The 20,480-nt window shown below is 36.0% G+C and overlaps 1 protein-coding gene across 1 annotated transcript in view; it reads right to left on the bottom strand.

Annotated features, from left to right (window-relative positions):
- Window positions 1-367: 367 nt before the first annotated feature.
- LOC131060057 (ATP-dependent RNA helicase HAS1) overlaps window positions 368-20,480 on the bottom strand; it is a 41,558-nt gene continuing 21,445 nt past the window's right edge. The window contains exons 3-13 of the mRNA XM_057993158.2: window positions 11,687-11,872; window positions 5,183-5,266; window positions 4,971-5,012; window positions 4,688-4,759; window positions 4,472-4,570; window positions 3,972-4,172; window positions 1,781-1,819; window positions 1,579-1,683; window positions 1,426-1,494; window positions 1,174-1,299; window positions 368-1,041 (exon numbers count right to left, since the gene is read on the bottom strand). Of these exons, the coding sequence (XP_057849141.2) occupies window positions 832-1,041; window positions 1,174-1,299; window positions 1,426-1,494; window positions 1,579-1,683; window positions 1,781-1,819; window positions 3,972-4,172; window positions 4,472-4,570; window positions 4,688-4,759; window positions 4,971-5,012; window positions 5,183-5,266; window positions 11,687-11,872 (1,233 nt within the window). The 3' untranslated portion in view covers window positions 368-831. The remainder of the gene's footprint in view (window positions 1,042-1,173; window positions 1,300-1,425; window positions 1,495-1,578; window positions 1,684-1,780; window positions 1,820-3,971; window positions 4,173-4,471; window positions 4,571-4,687; window positions 4,760-4,970; window positions 5,013-5,182; window positions 5,267-11,686; window positions 11,873-20,480) is intronic.

The raw sequence follows: 20,480 nt of genomic DNA, 5'->3' as shown, positions 1-20,480 counted from the left end.
TTTACAGTTCCAAGTTCAATAATGTTGACGTGTGTGTGGGTGTGCACATGCATGTGTGATGCTGATAGAATTTTGGTGTGTGCATGTGTACGGCTTTATACACTTAATCTTCCTGCTGCTGATAGAATTTGTGTGCATATATACTGGTTTAATCTTATCAAGAAAAATTGCTCTCATGGCTGGGTTTTTACAGTTCCAAGTTCAATAATATTGACAAATACACAAGTATCACACCCATGTAGATAAGTGCGCGTGTGTGCATATATACTGGTTTTATCTTATTAAAAAAAATTGCTCTCATGGCTGGGTTTTTACAGTTCCAAGTTCAATAGTATTGAAACATGTACGAGAATCACACCCATGCAGATAAGTAAAACCTTTTAAAAATTGATTCAAGATTATATTGCTTGCATCTAATTTGGCAAGCATACATGAATTGGCAAGCCTCTTGTGAAAAAATTCTGCATTATAAGGTTCATTAACTGTCAAAGACAGTCATAGTTTATAAATGCAGGTTAAGGGAAAAAATGCCGCATTATAGCCTTCAAAACTGATTGAACAAAATTATAGATTATGAAATACAGAATTAAATGTGACAGTAGACTACAAGTACAAAATCAGAGATGCAGGAGACATCTTTTTCTCCAAAAGAGGAAAATCATTTCACCACTGGTGAAATGATTGATAAATTACCATATAGAATGATGATTGCCGGCAACTGGTAGCATTAGAGGGCTGAAACCTCTTCAGGGAGGAAATTGTTTCCTGGTTTTGATCTATTTTAAGGCCAGGCTGTGGGCTTGTGAAGCTTTTGTTTGAATACAGCTGCTCTTAGTAACGCACAAACTGCCTCTTATCTCCCTCTGGTCGTTTCCCATATGGATTATTTGAACTGAAATAATGACCACTCTTTCTACTATCAACTTTTCCTTTGCCACCTTTTATTGAATGCCCAGCCTTCTTTTTGAACTTTGACGCATTGCTATCAATGTTAAGATTGACCTTGGGTGGGCAATTGAAACCAAAAGATGTAGCCACAGCCTACAATTAAGTAATAGGTGTCAATGATTATACTGTTATATAATATTGTGCACAAGTAATAAAATGTCAAATCTATGAAAAGCTTCTAGTTCATACCCATTTTACCATTCAAATTAGAATGATCGAGTTTACCTGAAGATCAAGACGATGAACATTGAATATATCCTTCATAGAGTGGGAATTATATGCCAAAATATATGATCTGTAGGCATCACGGGCAGACTGGTGAAGGTAATAGTTCTTTTCAATCAGTTTTTCCTGCAGTCACACCAACTACAGTTTTTAAAAGAGTAGAATACCTCACACATTTCAAAATGACAGTATATGTAACACTCGAAAAATGTTGAAGTCACAAATATTGCACTTAAGGACACAGAATCATACCAGTTGTGACTGCACATTTGCAGTCTTCTTCTCATCATACTGATATTCATGCAGTGGCACTTTGGCACCCTATAAATCAACCATAGCATATCAAATTAACAGTTACATTCTATCAAAGAACTGAATTAATTACACTTATAAGAAAGGGCAAACCTTCAAATACCGAAGAAACTGCAACTCCTCAGGAATGAGAAATAACAAAGCTTTGCCTCTTCCACCCTCACCACGAGCTGTTCGACCAACCCTGTGGATGTACTCCTGCAATTCCATATATTTCACATGTAAAATGCATTCTCTTTTTATCATTCAAAAAGACAAGTGATTCAACAAAATGCGGAGAAAACGCATGGCATACCTTTGGATCATCAGGAGGATCATATTGAATAATCCAATCCTGCATGAAAGAATTGACTTCATCAAAAGGTGTTTGAATACCAAATTTAGTCCTAAAACATCCTTCTTGCAGGTTTTTAAGGAAACGAGTGTCAATAGAATCAACCCTATAGTTAAACAAATTAACATTAATATAACCAAGCACACGTTAATTTGAATACTATAGAGAAGCTGAAGAGAAGAAAAAGCATGCTAAAGAGAGTTATAAATTAAGGAAAAACCAAATATGGTATATATATTACTGTATATTTAGTTAAATGCCAGTTGTTTAGTGTTTGTGGATGGTCTGTTAGAATAAATATATTACTGTATATAAATTAGTATAAATTAAGCTAAATCCTAAAATGCAGCAGCAAGAACACAACTTGTGTGCTCCAACATCTCAGTAATATATGCATTTTGTTTGATTCACAGCCTAACCTTTAGGCCCAAATAATAAAGGAATCATAGCCCGTTAGCAAACAGGAAAAGAGTTGTAGCAATACATTGCCCGTAACAGATATTCTTGCCACTTGAACTTAAACCATATATGATAAATCCCCTAAGTTTCATAATCGATTTACAACCAATTCTGCCTCATGTTAACTTAAATCTTATGGCATACAATTTTTTGCAATTTAAAAACTATAAATGATAACCTCAAGGGTCAAACATTTGTCGTAGTTTTGTTTATTAAATACCCTTTATAAACAGTTTATAACATACTGTATATTTAGGATTTATTAAGGAAAAACCAAATATAGCATAAATTATAATTTTAGGATCTCCCATATTGTTTAAGATTTATCAAGTAAAAACAAAAATTAGGATACATAACAAATTTAGCATATATCATATATTTAGTATGTGTTACATTTACGATTTAAGTTTATTATTCAGGATATTTTTAATTACAAATTTATGGTACATGATTTAACAATATATTTAGCAAAAATTTTAAATTATAAATGTATTTTAATATGTAATATTTATGGTAGTTTTGTTTAGCATATGTATGGTATTCTGTACTTATCCAGTTTTTAATCTGCAAATATGTATATTTTAATATTTTTTATATGTTTCTTAATTTTGTACAGCCATACCCAGAAAACAAAGTTAATTTTATATTTTAATAATTTTTATATGTTTCTTTATTTTGTACAGCCATACCCAGAAAAACAAAGTTAATTTTAGATTTGCTTACAAATTTGAGAATTTCATATTGTAGTATTCCAAATCTGGTATCTAACCAATTGATGTCATTAATTGAGAACAAATGTTTATTGTTAATTCATTGGATAGAGCTTGGAAATTTCACAACACTACCAAGGCTAGGATGTTCTTCATGCTATCTTGTCCCACTGATTGTAATAAACAGAACTCCCTAAATGTCATTTTTTTAATAACTAACCATTATATGGAGCTTGCCATCATTTGCAGGCTATTTTTCAATTTCATGGTAGGCTTTCCCCCACCTAGAAACAGGAAATTGTGGATGAAGCACATTGGTCATGTTCAAAGTATCCCTGACCCTGTTTGTTACTACTTTGGCCAAACTGCATGGCAGCTAAATCCTGGAAGAAAAGGATTAATCCTAGCATAGGATTCAGTTTATGTGAGTTGCCAGTTATATGTGAAAAGAATTTGCTTTACAAGTGAAAAGGTGAATTTTCTCCTAGATTTTAATATCATTTAAAAATCTAAAAATTTCCACTTTAAACCCGAGTAGTTGATAAATATTTACAATCCGGCCAGGCTGTGCCATTACCTAGCTGTTTTGCAGTTGACTGCTTTAGCTGCTGACCATCCTCTATATATTGTCTATCGTACTTCTTGACTCTCTTCACAAATATTTGAATATAGTTATGTTTCCAAATTGGAATTAGGTATCGTATGGTTAAGTGGGTCTGATGTGCTAGTATAATGCTTACAATTTTCTGCACTGAATAATATAAATTCAAAAGATATTATCAATTTTAAATATGTATGGTGAAGCATATATTTAGTATTTCAATGCATTAAGGTGAATCGCAATGTGCTCCCCACCATATCAACACTTCAAAATATCTGACCCAATCAAGTACATGTGTAACATACGGCTTACCAGGCCACTACCATGGAAAACAAAGATTAGAAGAGAAAACATAAAACAGAAAATTGAGGGAAGAAGATACCACAGCTGGGATGTCAAGTCCTCTGGCTGCAACATCAGTACAAAGCAGTACACCTTTCTCAGCATTACAGAATTCAAAATAAGTGGTGGTTCGTTTCTGCTGCTTTTGCTTGCCATGAATATCATGGCATGGCATGTCAATGTAATTCAAAAGCTCACTGTGGAACTTTACAGAGTTACAAGATGAAAAAAAGACCATTATCTGTGACCATAAAAACAGACCAGGTTTCAATGACCAGAATCAACAAATTATACAAATGTAATGCTGTAATTATTTACTATTTAGCATGCATAAAAGTAAAATAAACCTACTACATAGAAGATCAAGGTAGATGCACTGAAGATATACATATAGTCAAAAGTAGCTAAGACCACTCACCAATGGTGACTTTGAAATGAGAAGAGAGAATACAAAAGGATAATTATTAAAAGATGATTATCATAAATAGAATAGTACACTCTCCTAGGATATTTGAACATGCTAGAAAATTGAAATCTTGCCTTTTTTGACTTATTCTTCTTCAAAAACGTGAATAAAAGAAGAAATCTCTTTGCACTTGGCACAACACAGTAGCCTTGCTCCAAGCCTTCCACTGTAGCCTGGCACAAACAGATAATTATATCAACTTTTTTGAATCATGATGCTAAATTATCCTAAGTGCAATGCCTACTAAAGGAAACACTCATTTTTCAAAAGAAAAAAAGAAAAAAAATCACCTTAGATCTCCCATCATCAACTCCAATATACTTGGGTGCATGCCGAAATGATACACGTGCAAGGTCTTCAACCTATAGTTAAAAATTATATTATATATGGTGATGAACATTGCAACAAAACTAAAGAGTTCCTATTCTGCAATGAACATGAAATCCAATAATACTACCACAAAATTTTGTTAGTCAATAACAATTTAACACTAAATAGTAAATGAAGTCCTGCTCTCTCACTCCAAAATATTAATACAGCCAACTGTTTCTATGCATGCAAAAAAACGCTGACCTTTGTTGTTTGTGTGGCAGAAAAAAGGGAAGTTTGACGCTCCTGCAAAATTTTGATTTTCCATCATTATAAGCTGTGTTCTTTGAAAAACACTTAAGATAATCTTCTAAACTTAAACAAAGTAGAAAGTAGAAAAATAGCATTTACATGTAAATTTCAGCAATTCTATAGAAAAACTAGTAATTTATATCAAATTAAAAGTCGGTGCTCACCTTTGGAAGGATTTTGATGATCTGTTTCATTTCCTCCTCAAAACCTATCTCTAGAATACGATCAGCTTCATCAATCACTAGGCACTGCAGAAGTTACAATATTAAACCAGAACCTTGGAAGATAATTAAAACAACTAAAACATGTCCTGGAAAGATAATTAAAATGAGTACTAGAGTTATAATTTTAAAGATGACCAAACTAAGTCTTATTTTGCAATCAAATGTTGTATAGAGTTATTGTCATCATCACAGTGACAAATCAGTTGGCTTCACAAAGTCTTACATATGCATATTAAAAGCAGCTAAAAAAGCATTAGCATATTGAAATAAATTCAAGAACCAAACCAAAACATGTCAAGATAATTATACATGTCAAAAACAAGTAAGCACTCTGTTCAACAAGCAGTTTATCCATTATCAAGCAGTTCTGAATGATCTCTTTGCTTGGAAGGGCAAGAAAGAATCTTCCACATCTGTCAACACCAGAATCAAAGAGCATAGAGCCAACATTAAGCATGATTGGGTTTTAAAATCTGCCCTACTTGACCATTCCTCATCTACCAAACACCACATATGTTTGGATACACGTGTTCAACTCGATTGCTGATTAGTATTTGTCTCTAAATCATGATCTAATTAGTCTATCTTCATAACCAATTCAGTTTTGGCATACCGAACTCCTTGTTCAATTAATCATATTCGATGGCATGACTAATCATTAGATTTCCTTTGATTATCACTTGATACTTTAACAAGATACTTTCTAGACTCATTGATGTCATTACTCTCCTTCAATGCATATGCCTGAGTCAACTGATTACCAACCCCAACCTGTATTTCAGTTGTTATTATATTGGCTTGATATTTTGAGTTTACTACGTGCTGCCTTCCCTTGGGGATATTGAAGAGGACTTGCTCTTATCATTGACAGACACCAATTACTCCTTATTCAAGTGGCTATATTCTCCCTTGGTCGATGCTTAATAGTATTGCTTAATTGTTTATTGAACAGTATAAAGATAATCATTTCCACCTTCTCTTTAACACTTTATAATTAATCGATAGTTAATATCGATCCTCGATTTCCAGTCTTCAATTGGGATTGATCTTTTTATTCGGTGATGGTGTGGTCATACATTGACACCATGTTATTCTTAATTGATGTCTACCCCTTTGATTAGAAACTGTAATGTCCCCTACTAGGAGGCTGTCAATTCCTGTAACTTAATAATAATTCCGATCTGATCTGATCAATGGTCCTCTCACTGGATGCTTTTGATTCCTTTCCTTTATATCTCTCAATGTGAGGGAGAGGTCGCACCTCTTCATTATGGATGCCCTTTGGCAAGAGACACACCCTTTCACCGTTAGCACCCTTACTCTTCATCACTTCTGCCCTTTGAGAGGGACGCAACCTTTCAGAATCAGATTTGTACTTTTTATTTAAATCAGATCTTCACTTCTGATTCCCAAATTATCCCCCTCAGGTTCTCTTCTCCCTTTTATATCTCATGTTTGAGGGAGTCACAACTTCTCATTTCATGTCTTTTGACCATTCATTAACTCAATTAAAATTTAATTATATTTAATTATACTTGTCTATTTTAATTTTAAATTTTATTATGATTATTTACCATTAACTTGTATATCAAAGTGGGGACATTACACACATTTTCCTAATCGTTTTTATAATCATCCTTGCTAACAAAATGTGTTCAAAGAGAGCTAAATTCTCCAGAGGTAGCAAGCTATGCTGGGAGCTCAAAATTAGAACAAGAAGCAGAAATGATCAAACAAGCAATGGCAAAATCAGAGTGAAGAGAGACCCACAAAATGCGACACTATCCAAAGTTGCACAGCACTTTCAGTGCACATAAGTGTCATTGTTGAAAATGATTGCAGTTGGCCTTGATGATCATGGCTTGTATAGGCTGATTGATACTGAAGAATCTCAGGAACATGCATCGGCTGCAAAGAGTTCATCTATCAGTACCTTTTGGCATCAACGTTATGGGATTCAGTAACAGACACGGTGTGTGCAGAGTTTGCTAAGCAAGGACGCAGCATCGAACTCCATTTTCAGACGGACAACTTGGAGAGCATCCAAGGTACTTCAGATGTGTTTAATGAATTCTAGAAGTTTAAAGCATTAGTTGGAAAAGAGTCAAGATGTCCAATCATCACTCTTAGGTCAGATAATGGGGGTGAGTTCTATTCAAATGAATTCATCAACTTCTGTGCTAAACACAATATCAAGCATCATCTTACCACACCCTATACCCCTCATCAAAATAGCATTGTTGAGTGAAGGAACTGTACTATTACACAAATGGCTCGACTTATGCCGGAGAACAAAAAAGTTTCCAAGATGTGTTGGGCTGAGGCAGTGTATATTTTACTGTACCTTCTTAACCAGTCTCCCACACAGCCCATCAAGAAGATGACTCCAGAGGAAGGTTGATCTAAGAGGACACCAAAAATCAGCCATCCCAAGGCTTTTGGCTCGACTGCATACAATTGGATTCCAGATGCTAAGAGGTCCAAACTGGATTCCAAAATTTAGAGGTCGATGCTTACTGGCTACAATAACAGCCATAAGGCCTATTGGCTGATTGATGGGGACACTAATCATCTCACATTCAGCAAAGGTGTTGTATTTGATGAAGAAGGTGGGCCCTTTCAACTTTCTTCTACCATCAAGAATCCTAAAAATCAGCCTCTACAAACTAAAAATTTGGGTGTTAGGCTTCCATTAGCTCCACCTAAAGGGAGGGATTCTAACAATTCTGACCTTGTGGGATCTCCTAGGCAAATATCCATACCAGCAAATTTCCCTCAGGACAACCTTGATCAGCATCCACATCATTTCATTCCAAGCAGCCCAAGTCATGATGATCGTCCTGATGTGGAAAAAGATGCTTCTAACCTATAGCCTAAGTGTTGGGAAAAGCTCATTGGTGATGTCCGGGATAGTGATCTTGTCGAGGGTAGATCATCTAGACGCAAAAATGAGCAGAGTATTGTGAACTTTGCTCTTATGGCCAACATTAAGAATATTTATGAGCCCCAAGACTATTCAGCAGTGAAAGGTAAACTTGAATGGGAAAAGCCTATGGAATCTAAACATCATAATCTAGTCTTTTGAAGAACAATACTTGGGTCCTATCAGATTTTTCACCAAGGAAAAAACCGAATGGCTGCAAATGGGTGTACAAAGTAAAGTACAAAGTTGATGGAACACTTGACAAATACAAAGCACGGTTGGTAGCTAAAGGATTCTTGCAAAGAGAAGGCATTGACTATGAAGAGACCATTGCTCCTACAACAAAGATGAGCACCATATAGCTTGTTCTAGCCATTGCAACTCAGTTTGGCTAGAAAGTCCATCAAATGGGCATAAAGAGTGCCTTCCTCAATGGAGATTTGGATGAAGAAGTATACATGACACAACCTCAAGGTTTTAAGGTTGCTAGCAAAGGGCATCAGGTATGGCATAAAACGTTAGTTAACCATACCATACACCCCTCAACAAAACAACGTTGTAGAACGTCACAACAGCACCATTACAAAAATAGCTAGGTCAATGTTGGAACATAGGAATGTTCCTAAGAAATATTGGGCAAAAGCAGTGTTTACTACAGTCTATCTTCTAAATCGGTCTCCACACGTGCCATTAAGGGAAAGACTCCTGAGGAAGCATGGGCGTAAACAAGATTAGATTCCGAGAGTCAGAAGCTTATGTTTACAAGGCACAATGCCAACCACAAGGCTTACCGGTTGATTTGATGTAGACACCTTTTCAGCTTTCCTAGTCTGAGCAAAATTCTAAGGATCTGCCTTTGAAGGCTTCTGATTTAGGTGTTCGTCTTCCATTTGGTTCACCTGATGGAAAGGATGATGTAGATTCTGAATTTGATGATGCACTAGCTGAATTTCCTCTGGATGATGCTAATCTTCCACCTATTCCACCTCCAATTCCAGTTCCTCCTGCCTCTGATGTTGGCTCTTCTACTCTCTGGCCTAAATGGTGGGCTAAGACCATTAGTGATCTTCGTCTTGATGAGCTCATTGAGGGTAGATCTTCCAGGAATATGAGAAAGCAGCAAAATACAAAGCTATTATGAGGCTAAAGGGATTCTTGAGTGGGAAAAGGCTATGGAAGTTGAACACCAAAGTCTTTTGCTGAATAACACTTGGGTCCTCTCTGATCTTCCACTAGGGAAGAAGCCCATTAGCTACAAATGGGTGTATAAAGTTAAGTACAAAGCTGACAGATTCCTTGACAAGTACAAAACTCATCTCGTTGCTCGAGGTTTCTCACAAAAGGAACGCATTGACTATGAGGAGACTTTTGCTCCTACAGCCAAAATGAGTACCATATGGCTCGTCCTTGCCTTAGCAGCTCAGTTTGGTTGGAAAGTCCATCAGATGGATGTTAAGGGTGCTTTCCTCAATGGTGAGATACAAGAAGAGTTCTACATGACACAGCCTCCAAAGTTTAAGGTTGCTGACCTGATCTAAGTTATGTTGTGAGTTACATCTCTCATTTCATGACTGCCCCTAAGGCTAAACATTGGGTTGCAGTGAAGCGAGTACAGAGATATGTGAAAGGGACACCCGACTTTGGTATTTTGTATAGCAAAAGTGAAGATCCTCGGCTGATTGGTTTCACAGATTCAAATTGAGCAAACTCTGTTGATGACCAAAAGCATACTTTTGTGTATGTTTTCAGTCTTCGTACAGGTGTCGTCACATGGACTAGTAAGAAGCAACAGGTAGTAGCTCTTTCCTTGACAGAAGCAAAGTATTGAGGAACTCTCAAAACAACATGTGAGGCAATATGGCTTCAGAGAATACTTTCTAACATGAAAATGTCTGAAGTGGGACCTTCACTCTTGTTTTGTGACAATCAAGTGGTGCTAAAGCCTACCAAGAATCCAATCTCCCATGCACATACAAAGCATGTAGAACTCCATCATCACTTCATACGACAGCTTGTTGAAGATGGATAAGTGATGTTGCAGCATGTTCCAACTAAGGATCAGACTATAGACATTCTTACCAAGTCACTGAATCCAGACAAATTTGTAAAATTTCGAAACAAACTTGGAGTAATTAGTAGAATGACCATTAAGAGAGGGTATTAAAGTAATATTGTTATATTTAGCTTATCAATGGTCAGTTAAGTCGTTTAGTTAGTTTTTTGTAAGTTTCCTTTATTTGTTCTAGTTCTTGATCATTTCCGTTATGGAAAAATCTTATTGTAATAATCTATATAATGAGTATTCCTCTCCTTAATTTAATATTGATTATCATTTTAATTTGAGCCCATTATGGTTGAACCCCAATAATGAATTATAGATATTATATGATTCAGATGACTGAATATATGTTCATTAACCCTAGTAGTAATAATTGATATTATGAATTGTATTTTTCGATAATTGTCTAACTTGATTGCAGGATCTCAACTAGAATCTATCTTGCTTTGGGTAAAAGTTATATCTATAAATATATTATGTTCCTTTTTTATTGAACTTGTGATTCTAGGGCAAAATTTAGGGTGATTCCCAAAAGGGTACATTACATTACTGATTGGATGCTTATAAAAACGAAAAAATGTGTGACCTGATATGTATAAGTTATCATAAGTAAACCAGATAGCTCATGTCACACAAATCAATCTTCAACTCCTACAATGGTGTTGCTTGATTCTATTCTTATGACTAAACAGAAGGTGGATTTGAGTTTGACTTAGAGCCCGTATTGAGTTTGACAGAACTGATGAGCCAACAGGTATGAATAGTTGGACAGATACAAAAAGCAGGTAAAGACAAAGGTATGATCAAACATGCAGGTTCTTGCAGCTAAGCATCAAATTAGAAAAAATAAAATGCTACAAATTTTAACAATACTGAAAAAGCCTTACGGAATGATTACACAGGTTATCATGTGCTTCAATCATTTCACAGTCTATCTAAAAGTTTAAAATCAATATTATACAGGCAAAACAAAGATTGCAGATGCACATACCATTTTTCAGACAGAATAGCTTACTATGAACAATCCCAGTGCATCTCACCTTGGGTATTTCTTAAAATAGCAACTTTGGACAAGCAATATTTAATATTTATTATAGATTGAATCACTCTTAGTAGGCAGAATTTTTTCTCATTATTTTGCCATTTTGCATTTGTAATTAAAGAGAAGGATCACAAAGATTCTTATTAAGTGTTTTTAAACCGGGAATGACCCCACACTGCAGCGGTTAGCTGCAAGCCTCCTACATGGGAGGTCTTCAGTTCAAATCTCAAAAAGCATTGTTCAATATTAAAAAAAAATGTTTTTAAACTGATGAAAACCATTCCAGTCTATTGTATATTGAAACCAAAGTGACCTACCATATTCTCATTACAAAATTCCAATCTACCATATACACTTATAGTAACAGATGTTACAAAACATGAACCTGTAAAGCATGAGCTAAATAAATCTTATTGCTACCTTTAAATTTTTATATATAAAGCCTTTGGTGTTCTGAAGGTGATCCAAAAGTCTACCAGGAGTTCCAACCAATAAGTTTACCCCCTTTGCAAGCCGTTCTGCCTCAACTCTACGTGTAGCACCTCCAATTACTAAGCCATGTGTTTGTTTGTGATATTTCATAAGATCCTTTGCCACACCGTATATCTGTAATGTTCAAGACAGACAGATTTTAGTATTTGCACTTGCAGCATCATAAAGGACAAGCGAATAAATTTCAGGCTTAAAAACTAGGATTTACAATTCTAATAATCTGATAAAAAGTCTATGCTCATTTTAAAGAAAAAACCATGGTTGTTTAAACTGTTTGTATATGAAATTAATCATCCTTTCCAAGGTCCTTTGACTGAGCCACTGAATCCAACATCCATTAATTTTTTGTAAAAAGAGGGCTAGGAAATCACATTGGTAAAACTGTAAAACATATATGTAAACATAAAAAAGAATCTTCCATTGCTGATGCTCAAAGGATTCGTAGTTGAACCAACAGCAACTAACACAAACAATAAACTCCATACCAATGTTGTTTTGATCCACACAAATGTATAAACTCCTTAAATTGTGTATGACACTGCCATAAGAACATATTTCTTCAACTAATCTTTTCCATCAAACTGCCTAAATTAAATACCAGTGGTGCACATATATAGGACATCAAATATTTACTGAAGCTACATTAGTTTCTCTTTAAATCATGGTCTGGTTTCTTATTGAACAATTCAACTAAAAGCCATCTTGTACCTCGAATCTTGATACCTTTTTGGTACCATCTGCTTCAAATTTATATTTTATATCAAAGTTCTTGCCATAAATAAAATATTTGTTTACATAGAAACAAACATTTCATTTGTAATGGTAATTGAAATTTAAAAATATTTAAAAAGAAGAAAGAAAAATGAAAAACCCTATAACAGTTAGCATACCATTTTGAATAATCTACAATTGGAGAAATTTTGAAAATCTTAAACTAGAGACATGAACGTACAAATGAAACTTTAGACTAGGGGAATAAGACAAATTTAATCCAACTAAGATTGGACCATTTCCAACCTACCAAAACATATGAAAGGAAATATTGAAGAATGCAACCTACGAATTTCCAAAAAAATGACCTCCAAAGCACTCTTATTTTATAGGCTACAGCCCACATTTAGCTTACTGGTATGCAAGGGATCAGGGCACTTACACTCCAATCAATGCTACAATAAGTTATTTTAAAGTTTTCGTAAAATGACACAAAAAACAGTATTAAAAAAACTTATTCCTCATCCTAATAATAGATAAAGGAGTGTGATAAGCTTTTCTCATTCAAATGGACTGAAAACTTCATGTTCTCAATCGATAGCTTTCATGTGAGGAAAATGTGCCTTCATATTAATCTCCTCAAGGAGATGATAAAATTAACTCAAAGGATTACAGAATTAGAGTTTTTTGAGTACGAATTCCACAATCCCATTATCTTTTCTTCCTGTTCCTGACAATGGATCTCAGAGTGTGTTATCTGAAATGTTGATGCAAATAAAATACATACAGTTTTGTCAAGAAGCTTTCCTCACTCACTCACATGGACAGTTAAAACCTCATGTTTTTGAAAGATTTGACTCTAGTTTGCATATTCCTTGCATAGAACATAAGAACCTTGCTTAAAGAAAATGATTATGAACCACATGGAAACTGCGTTGAATGTTGGTAAGTTTTCAAAGAGTTTTCACTTTACATTTTTGACACCCTTACAAATGTAGCACCAAACAAAGGAGGAGAGCCCTTCAGATATTATGCAAGAACATCAGATGCACATTAAAGGCAGGTATCATCCATTCTTTGTATTACTTTTGATGGATCTGCTTTCAGCCATGGAGTAGATCCCAAATCTTCTCTTTGAAAACTGCAGTTTTTTCTCAGTGTTTTACATAACATTAGAGCTTGCTTCAGATCATTTGCTTAATGTACCAGAAAAACGAATTTACAAAATGCTCTACTAATAAAATATAAATGCAGATGCTAATTAAAATCAAATGTGCACTTCATATTACATCTGACTGTGGCGATAGATGATAGTTGAAAAGCACTGCAAATTTTATTTTGCTAATGGCATTGTGTTTGAGAAATAAGGACCTGGAAGAAGTTATGCTGTAATGCCCTAATACAAAAGATATTGAAGGAAAAAGACAGTTAAAAACTTCAAGTTTCCACAATTGATTATGACACTGGAATAATAATTCTAACATGACAGGGCTGAGGAATGCAATTACGACCAAGCCATTCCCCAAAAAAGAGTTCAGTCAACTAGCCAAGCCAGACTTATGAATGACCCGTTCTCAATTTTTACTTTTCACTTTGGCAAACTATCTCTATAAAGTTATTCTCTTAAAAAAGAAAGCTTGCTATAATTTTTGAGATTTTAAATCAGTTCTTTGGAGAAGCCAAGATACGATAAGATGTGGATATACTTGTACAAACATATATAAAGGCTTTCATTGTACTCTATGTAATGACCCCAGCTAGACCCGGGTCGATTGGGTTATTTATTTGCTTTTTTAAATTAAATAAATAAAATATTAATAAATGAAATTATTGAATATTTTATTAAATTGTTTTGGGCCGACCTAGGAGGAAGTTGGCTTAATAAATTATTAAATAGATTTTGTAGTAAGTCTGGCTCTCAGGCCAACCTATGGTGGTTATCTTTTAACTGACCGGTGCCTTGTATATATATGAGTGGTTGGGAGCTTTGGAGGACCATCGAAGAAGTTTTGTTTTCTCTGCATTAAACTAATGCACTCTGCCATCTCCTTGCGTACCAATCTAAGGAGACCTTGTTAGAAGTATAGTTGCCGTTGCACCAAAAGATTGACCTATTAATGCCCAATACAACCACTAGACTTGTAGAATCCACAGGAGGCGGTTAAGCCATGTCACAAACCCAAGTGCTGCGCTGCACAACACAAGGAGAGGAGTATAGTTGCCATGTCTAGTAGGACGTAGCTCCTACAAGACAATCCCATCAGCTTGTATCACATTTATTGATCTGTCTATTGTTCACGACTCTGAGGAATCAGCATAAGCATCCTACGCAAGCAAGGAAAGGAGTATAGTTGCACATTTGCAACAGCAGCAACCTCAGGAAGATTGCTTTCACACAGCCAAAGTATCATCGACAGCTTCCATAATCTCCACTGATTCACTGATCGGGTAGCTGGGAGGAGATTTGGTGCCCCATTATTGCACCAATATCAAGACTACCCGCCTGAAGGTGATTACACAATAGGAGACTCGACTTTGGATAAGAGAATTGCATGTTCCAGACTCCTGAACTCAATATTTACAAGTGACAAGGAGCGATCAAATAGTATGGGTCTGCAAGCACATAGATATGATGTAATCTGAGTTCTATGTTCTGTGTATATATACTGAGAAGGTGGAATTATTATATCTGAAGCTCCAATTTCAGTCTGAGAACATAAATGTGTAAAGTATTTTGATGTCAGTAATAAGTTTCCCTGGTTTTACTGCTAATGTTATGTTTTATGTCTACATCTGTAATGCATCTAAAGTTGTCATTTCTTAGTTAAAGACTGCAAATTGAGTTAGAACATTTCATTCTACCAGTGTTTGGAATTTCAAATACAATATCTAAAATGTGATTGTTGTATTCTATGATACTTTAATTTTGATTTTGAGCATATAAGACTCAATCTTTGTGGCACACAAGTTCAAAGTTCAATTCTGGATGGCATTGAACTAAGGGGAGTCTACTTCATTGCGGGAAAAATCACCCCTAGCTTGAGAACAGTAGAAGCTTAATAGTCTCACCCTTCTATATCTGTCAAGCGAATTTACCATAAAACATTGGACATAGGCTCAAAGGCAGTGCTGAATGCTGAAGACCTGGCTTAAACCTATGATGGATCAAGAATACGAATATGAATGGAAAAAAATATTGAAAATATTAAAATCATGGATAAATTTGTAATATTTGATATAATTTTAGGATATAAGATATGTTTAAATGTGAATTGGATTGCCAACCAATATTCAAATCACCCTGCAGACCACTGTATCAGTGCCACTAAAAGTCCAATACAGCTTGGTTCCAGCCATGTTGTACAAATTCACATTTTTCTTGAATTCTTGAATATAAAAAATTTCTTGTCTTGTTTTTTGTTTTCTTTGCTTTTGCTCCTTTGGTATCAATGGCCCTTTGTTTCAGAAGTGGGGTCTATTTTTGGTCATTATTGGAAATTAATAATTCTTCTTTCTCTCTCTCTTTCTATATCCTTGCTTATCTCAATCAAACCACTTCCCCTACTTCCCATATGTTGTCAAGATCACTGGACTCAAAAGTAGAATTTCCATTGAGCATGCCCAACAAGATTGGAACCTAGTTCATTTGAAAAGCTAGATATCCATCCTACTGTTGGAACTTTGGTGTGCTATTCACCTACAGAGAGTTCTTGGTGTAATTTCCAGTGACAGTAGTTGACGAAAGTTGCTCTAATTTCATGTTGACAATTATTTGGTGATAGACTGGTAAACAATTCTGATAATCTCTGAAAGTTTGTCACATCCCCTTTTCAGAATTGAAGACATGAAAAGACCTCTAGCCTATCCTCATTTCCCATGGGCTAAAGGGTAAAGCAAGGCAAATGATTAATAATATTATTTTAAGATGGGCCCAATAATTTCTATTTTAAGGGGCAACATAATAATATTATTATGATTAATGAATAAATGTTTTTCAACACTTAATAATAAGAAGTATTTTTAAATATTTTTAGATGGAAATTTTAAATCATGGACCGAATTTGAGAGCTTTAAAAAAAAAGCAATTCAACATCTCAGCTTCGTGTTCATATTCACATCCAAGGAGTCAAAAATTATTGCCTGTTCGGAGATCTTGGACAACAAAAACCCTTTTAGATTTCTACCACTAGATTTGACGATTATAACCCAATTCCCTGTCTAAATTATCTCCAAACAGAGGTTGCATTGGAGCTAGTTTTGGTGATTTCATACAAGTTTCCAGATTTGAAGCAATTTGTATTTGTAAGCAAATCATTCTTTCACATTGTTCCAAGGTTCTGCATTGTCAATTTTCACAGATTATTTACACATTTGCTAAGGTTGATATTGGTGAGCAAGTCTAAACAGCATATCTGCGACATCTGTTGAGAGTGCTGTGAGCTTTATAAGCTGATCACAGCATCAATACAAGTTGATACCAGTTGTTATGCACAGCTTTTAATACATAGCATCATATACAGCCACCACACATCTACGAAATATTTATTTCATTAAGGTAATTTGGCTCTTGCAACAGCAAATCGCATTCTTCTTATCTGTACTAGCTAGCAGGCCAATCGCAGCCCTTGTTATATGCAGCACACCATATAAGGGGCATCTGGTAATATAAGTGGTCGCAGCAATAAAAGGGGTATCAAACCCTAGGGTATATTCTACACCACTCAAATAGTGATTACAGTGCATGTCATGTCCCCAACGAATCAGCACCATGAAGACATTTCATTTAATGATGAAAGTATTTTTTAACACTATTATAATGATAATAATAATAATAATATTCTAATAATAACAAATTTGTTTTGATATATAATAATAAATGTTTTTGTATGGTGGCTGACCTGTATGCTGTTTTTGTATGGTGGCTGACCTGTATGCTGTTTTTGTATGGTGCCCGACCTGTGTTTAAGGGTATTTGGGTATTGGCACCACCAGTATAAAAGCAAGTGCAATCACATTCATTTGACCATCATCTGTTAATACATTTTCAAGTATGCGAGCGGAGATTGATTTCTCAACTGGGATGGATGCCTCAGTTAGAGAAGGCTCCAGATAGGACACAAACCCTGCCTGAGCATAGTCCTTTTAAAGTTAAAGCTGAAACATTTCTTCAAGTCTAGCGCTGCCTTTCACAGATGATTGATCCAATTTAAAGCTTCCTGTGCATGGCACCTTTCTCCCAGAGCAGCTTGTGGTTGATTCAAGATGTTACTGCACCACACCCAAGGCACATTGAAGAGGACTATAATTTAATGGCAACACATAACGTTTTCCAGGCTGCAAGGACTTCACCATACAGTGAACTGGTGTTACCAACCAGCACATCCAGACAGAAGTTCACTCGACTATTGGCTAAAGCAGATCAGGTGTGGTATTGGGCGCAATTAGCCTGTTACATAATATATGCCAGCAGAGACTATAACTACTTGTCTGAGAGTACAAACCCTGCAATTGATTTCTTCCTGAAGTTTTCTGTGATCTGCAGTTTTGAATTATCTATACTGTAATCTGCTGAATATGCATGTTTCCGAAAGACACATCAGACTTATTTTGCCAGTGAACAGTAGTGTGAATAGAATTACTTGTAAATGCAGTTTCACACATATAAATTTATATTGCAGAACTCGGTGATACTGGAAATTGTTATTGACCAATCCATTTCAGTTGTTTATATCTCAGTAATCAGTGTATTGACTACCATCCATTTCAGTTGTTATTGGACATTGTCATTGGACAATTCATTTCAGTGGTATCAGAGCCTTCTCTCCTGCCCACTTATGAATGTGCAGTGCTGTTTCATGAGGTAGAGCGACAGAAAAAGAAGGTATCAGCAAAGGGAGGAGGAGAAAGAGAGAGCTGTGGATAACAGAGACGAAGACAAGTCACAAGAATTTCTCAGGGAAAGAAAGGAGTTTCAGACTACGATGAAAGATTCAATGGCTGAGATGGTTCGACTATTAAGAGGCCTAAATCAACAGCTAAGTGCTTGAAGGCCTAAACAGAATGGTATCAAAGGGAGCATCTCCAACAGTGACAGGGTTTAGGTAAATCCAACCCAAGGACTTTCAAAGCCAAATTTCTAGAAAGAGACAAGGCAGTACCTGTGGAGGAAGAGCACAGTGTGGCAGAATTCCAGAAGCAATTAGTAATGATCCTAGACGTGATGGAAAGGAAGCTCATAGTTCTTTTTGTGGAAGTACTATCCAAACACTCAAGATATTGGTAAGGGCATTTGACCCAAATTCATGGCAGGAAGCTATCAAGAGAGCCCTAAATCTAGAGGATTCAGTAACGAAGGACAAATTCTATTCCACGAAGGCACCCCTGATGCAGCATAAGACGCCTCCGCCTAAGAGTATGATTCCACCCAAATCATTACCCCCAAATCCAATCCAAACCGAGGTATCCAAGAATGAACTCCAAAGGAAGAAACTATGCTTTACATGTAGAGAGCCATGGCAGCCAAGTCACAGGTGTCTAGGAAAAGGACAAATACACTATATAGAGGTGGTCCCAAATGGGGACTCCAAGGAAGAAAGAGCTGAAACTAAGTCTATCACAGATGGGGGTGAACATGAGGATCAAGGAGGTTAGCATCTGGAGGGCACACTTAACTGCAATATCAAGGGTGATGGCCTTGATTGACAATGGAGCCACCCACAATTTCATTGATGAGGGATTGGTAGCCATAGTTGGATTGGAGACAGAAGATTTTGAAGGGTTTAATGTCACAATGGCAGACAGGTATACCTTCCCATGCAACTAAAAGATTCAAGAATCAGAATTGTATCTAAATGGTCACAAGGTGTGAGATATCAGTGAGACAGAGTTTGTTTTGGGAGTGTAATGGTTGCACTCGCTTGGAGAATACACACAAAACTATCAAACCATGGAATTTAAGGACAAATCTCTCGGGAGGTAGGTAGTTCTCTATGGCCTATCTAACAAGGGCCCCATGGTGGTTCCAGCCAAAGGGATGGAAAGGTCTTTTCGTAGAGGTCAAGTAGCTTGGGCAGCAGAGTGCTTGATCATTGATACAAGGCCATCCAAGGATGAGAAATCTTATCACATTGAAATTTAGTTCATCCTATACAAACGCTACATGGTGTTCCATGAAATTCCTCCTGGTCTACCACTGGAAAGGGGTTTCCAGCATGTGATAGAGCTTGAGGAGTTAGCAAAACCCATCACCACCACTCCTTATCGCCAACATAGGAGGTAGAAGGAAGAGATTGAGAAGGTGATTAAGTAACTATTGGACGTGCGGCACATACAACCTAGTTCCAACATATTTGGCTCATCTATGGTGTTGGTTAAGAAAAAAGATGGGCCTATGACGATGTGCATCGATTATAGAGCCCTCAATAAAAAGAGAATCAAGAATCGCTCCACCATACCGAAGATCAATGAGTTAATAGATAAGCTCCATGGTGCGGTATACTTCTCCAAGATTGGCCTACGATCAGGGCATCAAAGACAAGGGTTAGAGATGAGAACATGCACAAAACAGCCTTCAGGGATCACTATGGGCAAAATGAGTTCCAAGAAATGCCAATTGGTTTGACCAATGCAGCAACCACTTTCCATTCATGCATGAATCGGGTATTTATTTTAAAATTAAGGACGTTCGTGTTGGTCCTCTTTGATGTTATTTGATTTTTAGTTAAAAATGGAAGGATCAGTTGAAGCACACGGATGAGATGCTTGGCATACTTGAGCAGTTTTCATTCTACACCAAAGCATCTAAGTGTGAGTTTGCCTTAACTGAAATATTATATTAGGGGTTTAAGATTAGTACCAAAGTGGTTAGCATGGATTAAGAAAAGATTAAGGCAAGACAGGATTGGCCTAGGTCAAGGAATTTGACACATTTGAGAGGATTTGTGGGCTGCATACTATAGGAGGTTTGTTAAAGTATTCTCAATGTCTCACAACTCATGGCCCCATTGACATT

The sequence above is a fragment of the Cryptomeria japonica genome, chromosome 1 (genome assembly GCF_030272615.1).
Source record: "Cryptomeria japonica chromosome 1, Sugi_1.0, whole genome shotgun sequence".
NCBI classification, from domain to species: domain Eukaryota; kingdom Viridiplantae; phylum Streptophyta; class Pinopsida; order Cupressales; family Cupressaceae; genus Cryptomeria; species Cryptomeria japonica.
This window is presented reverse-complemented; position numbering and strand designations above follow the sequence as displayed.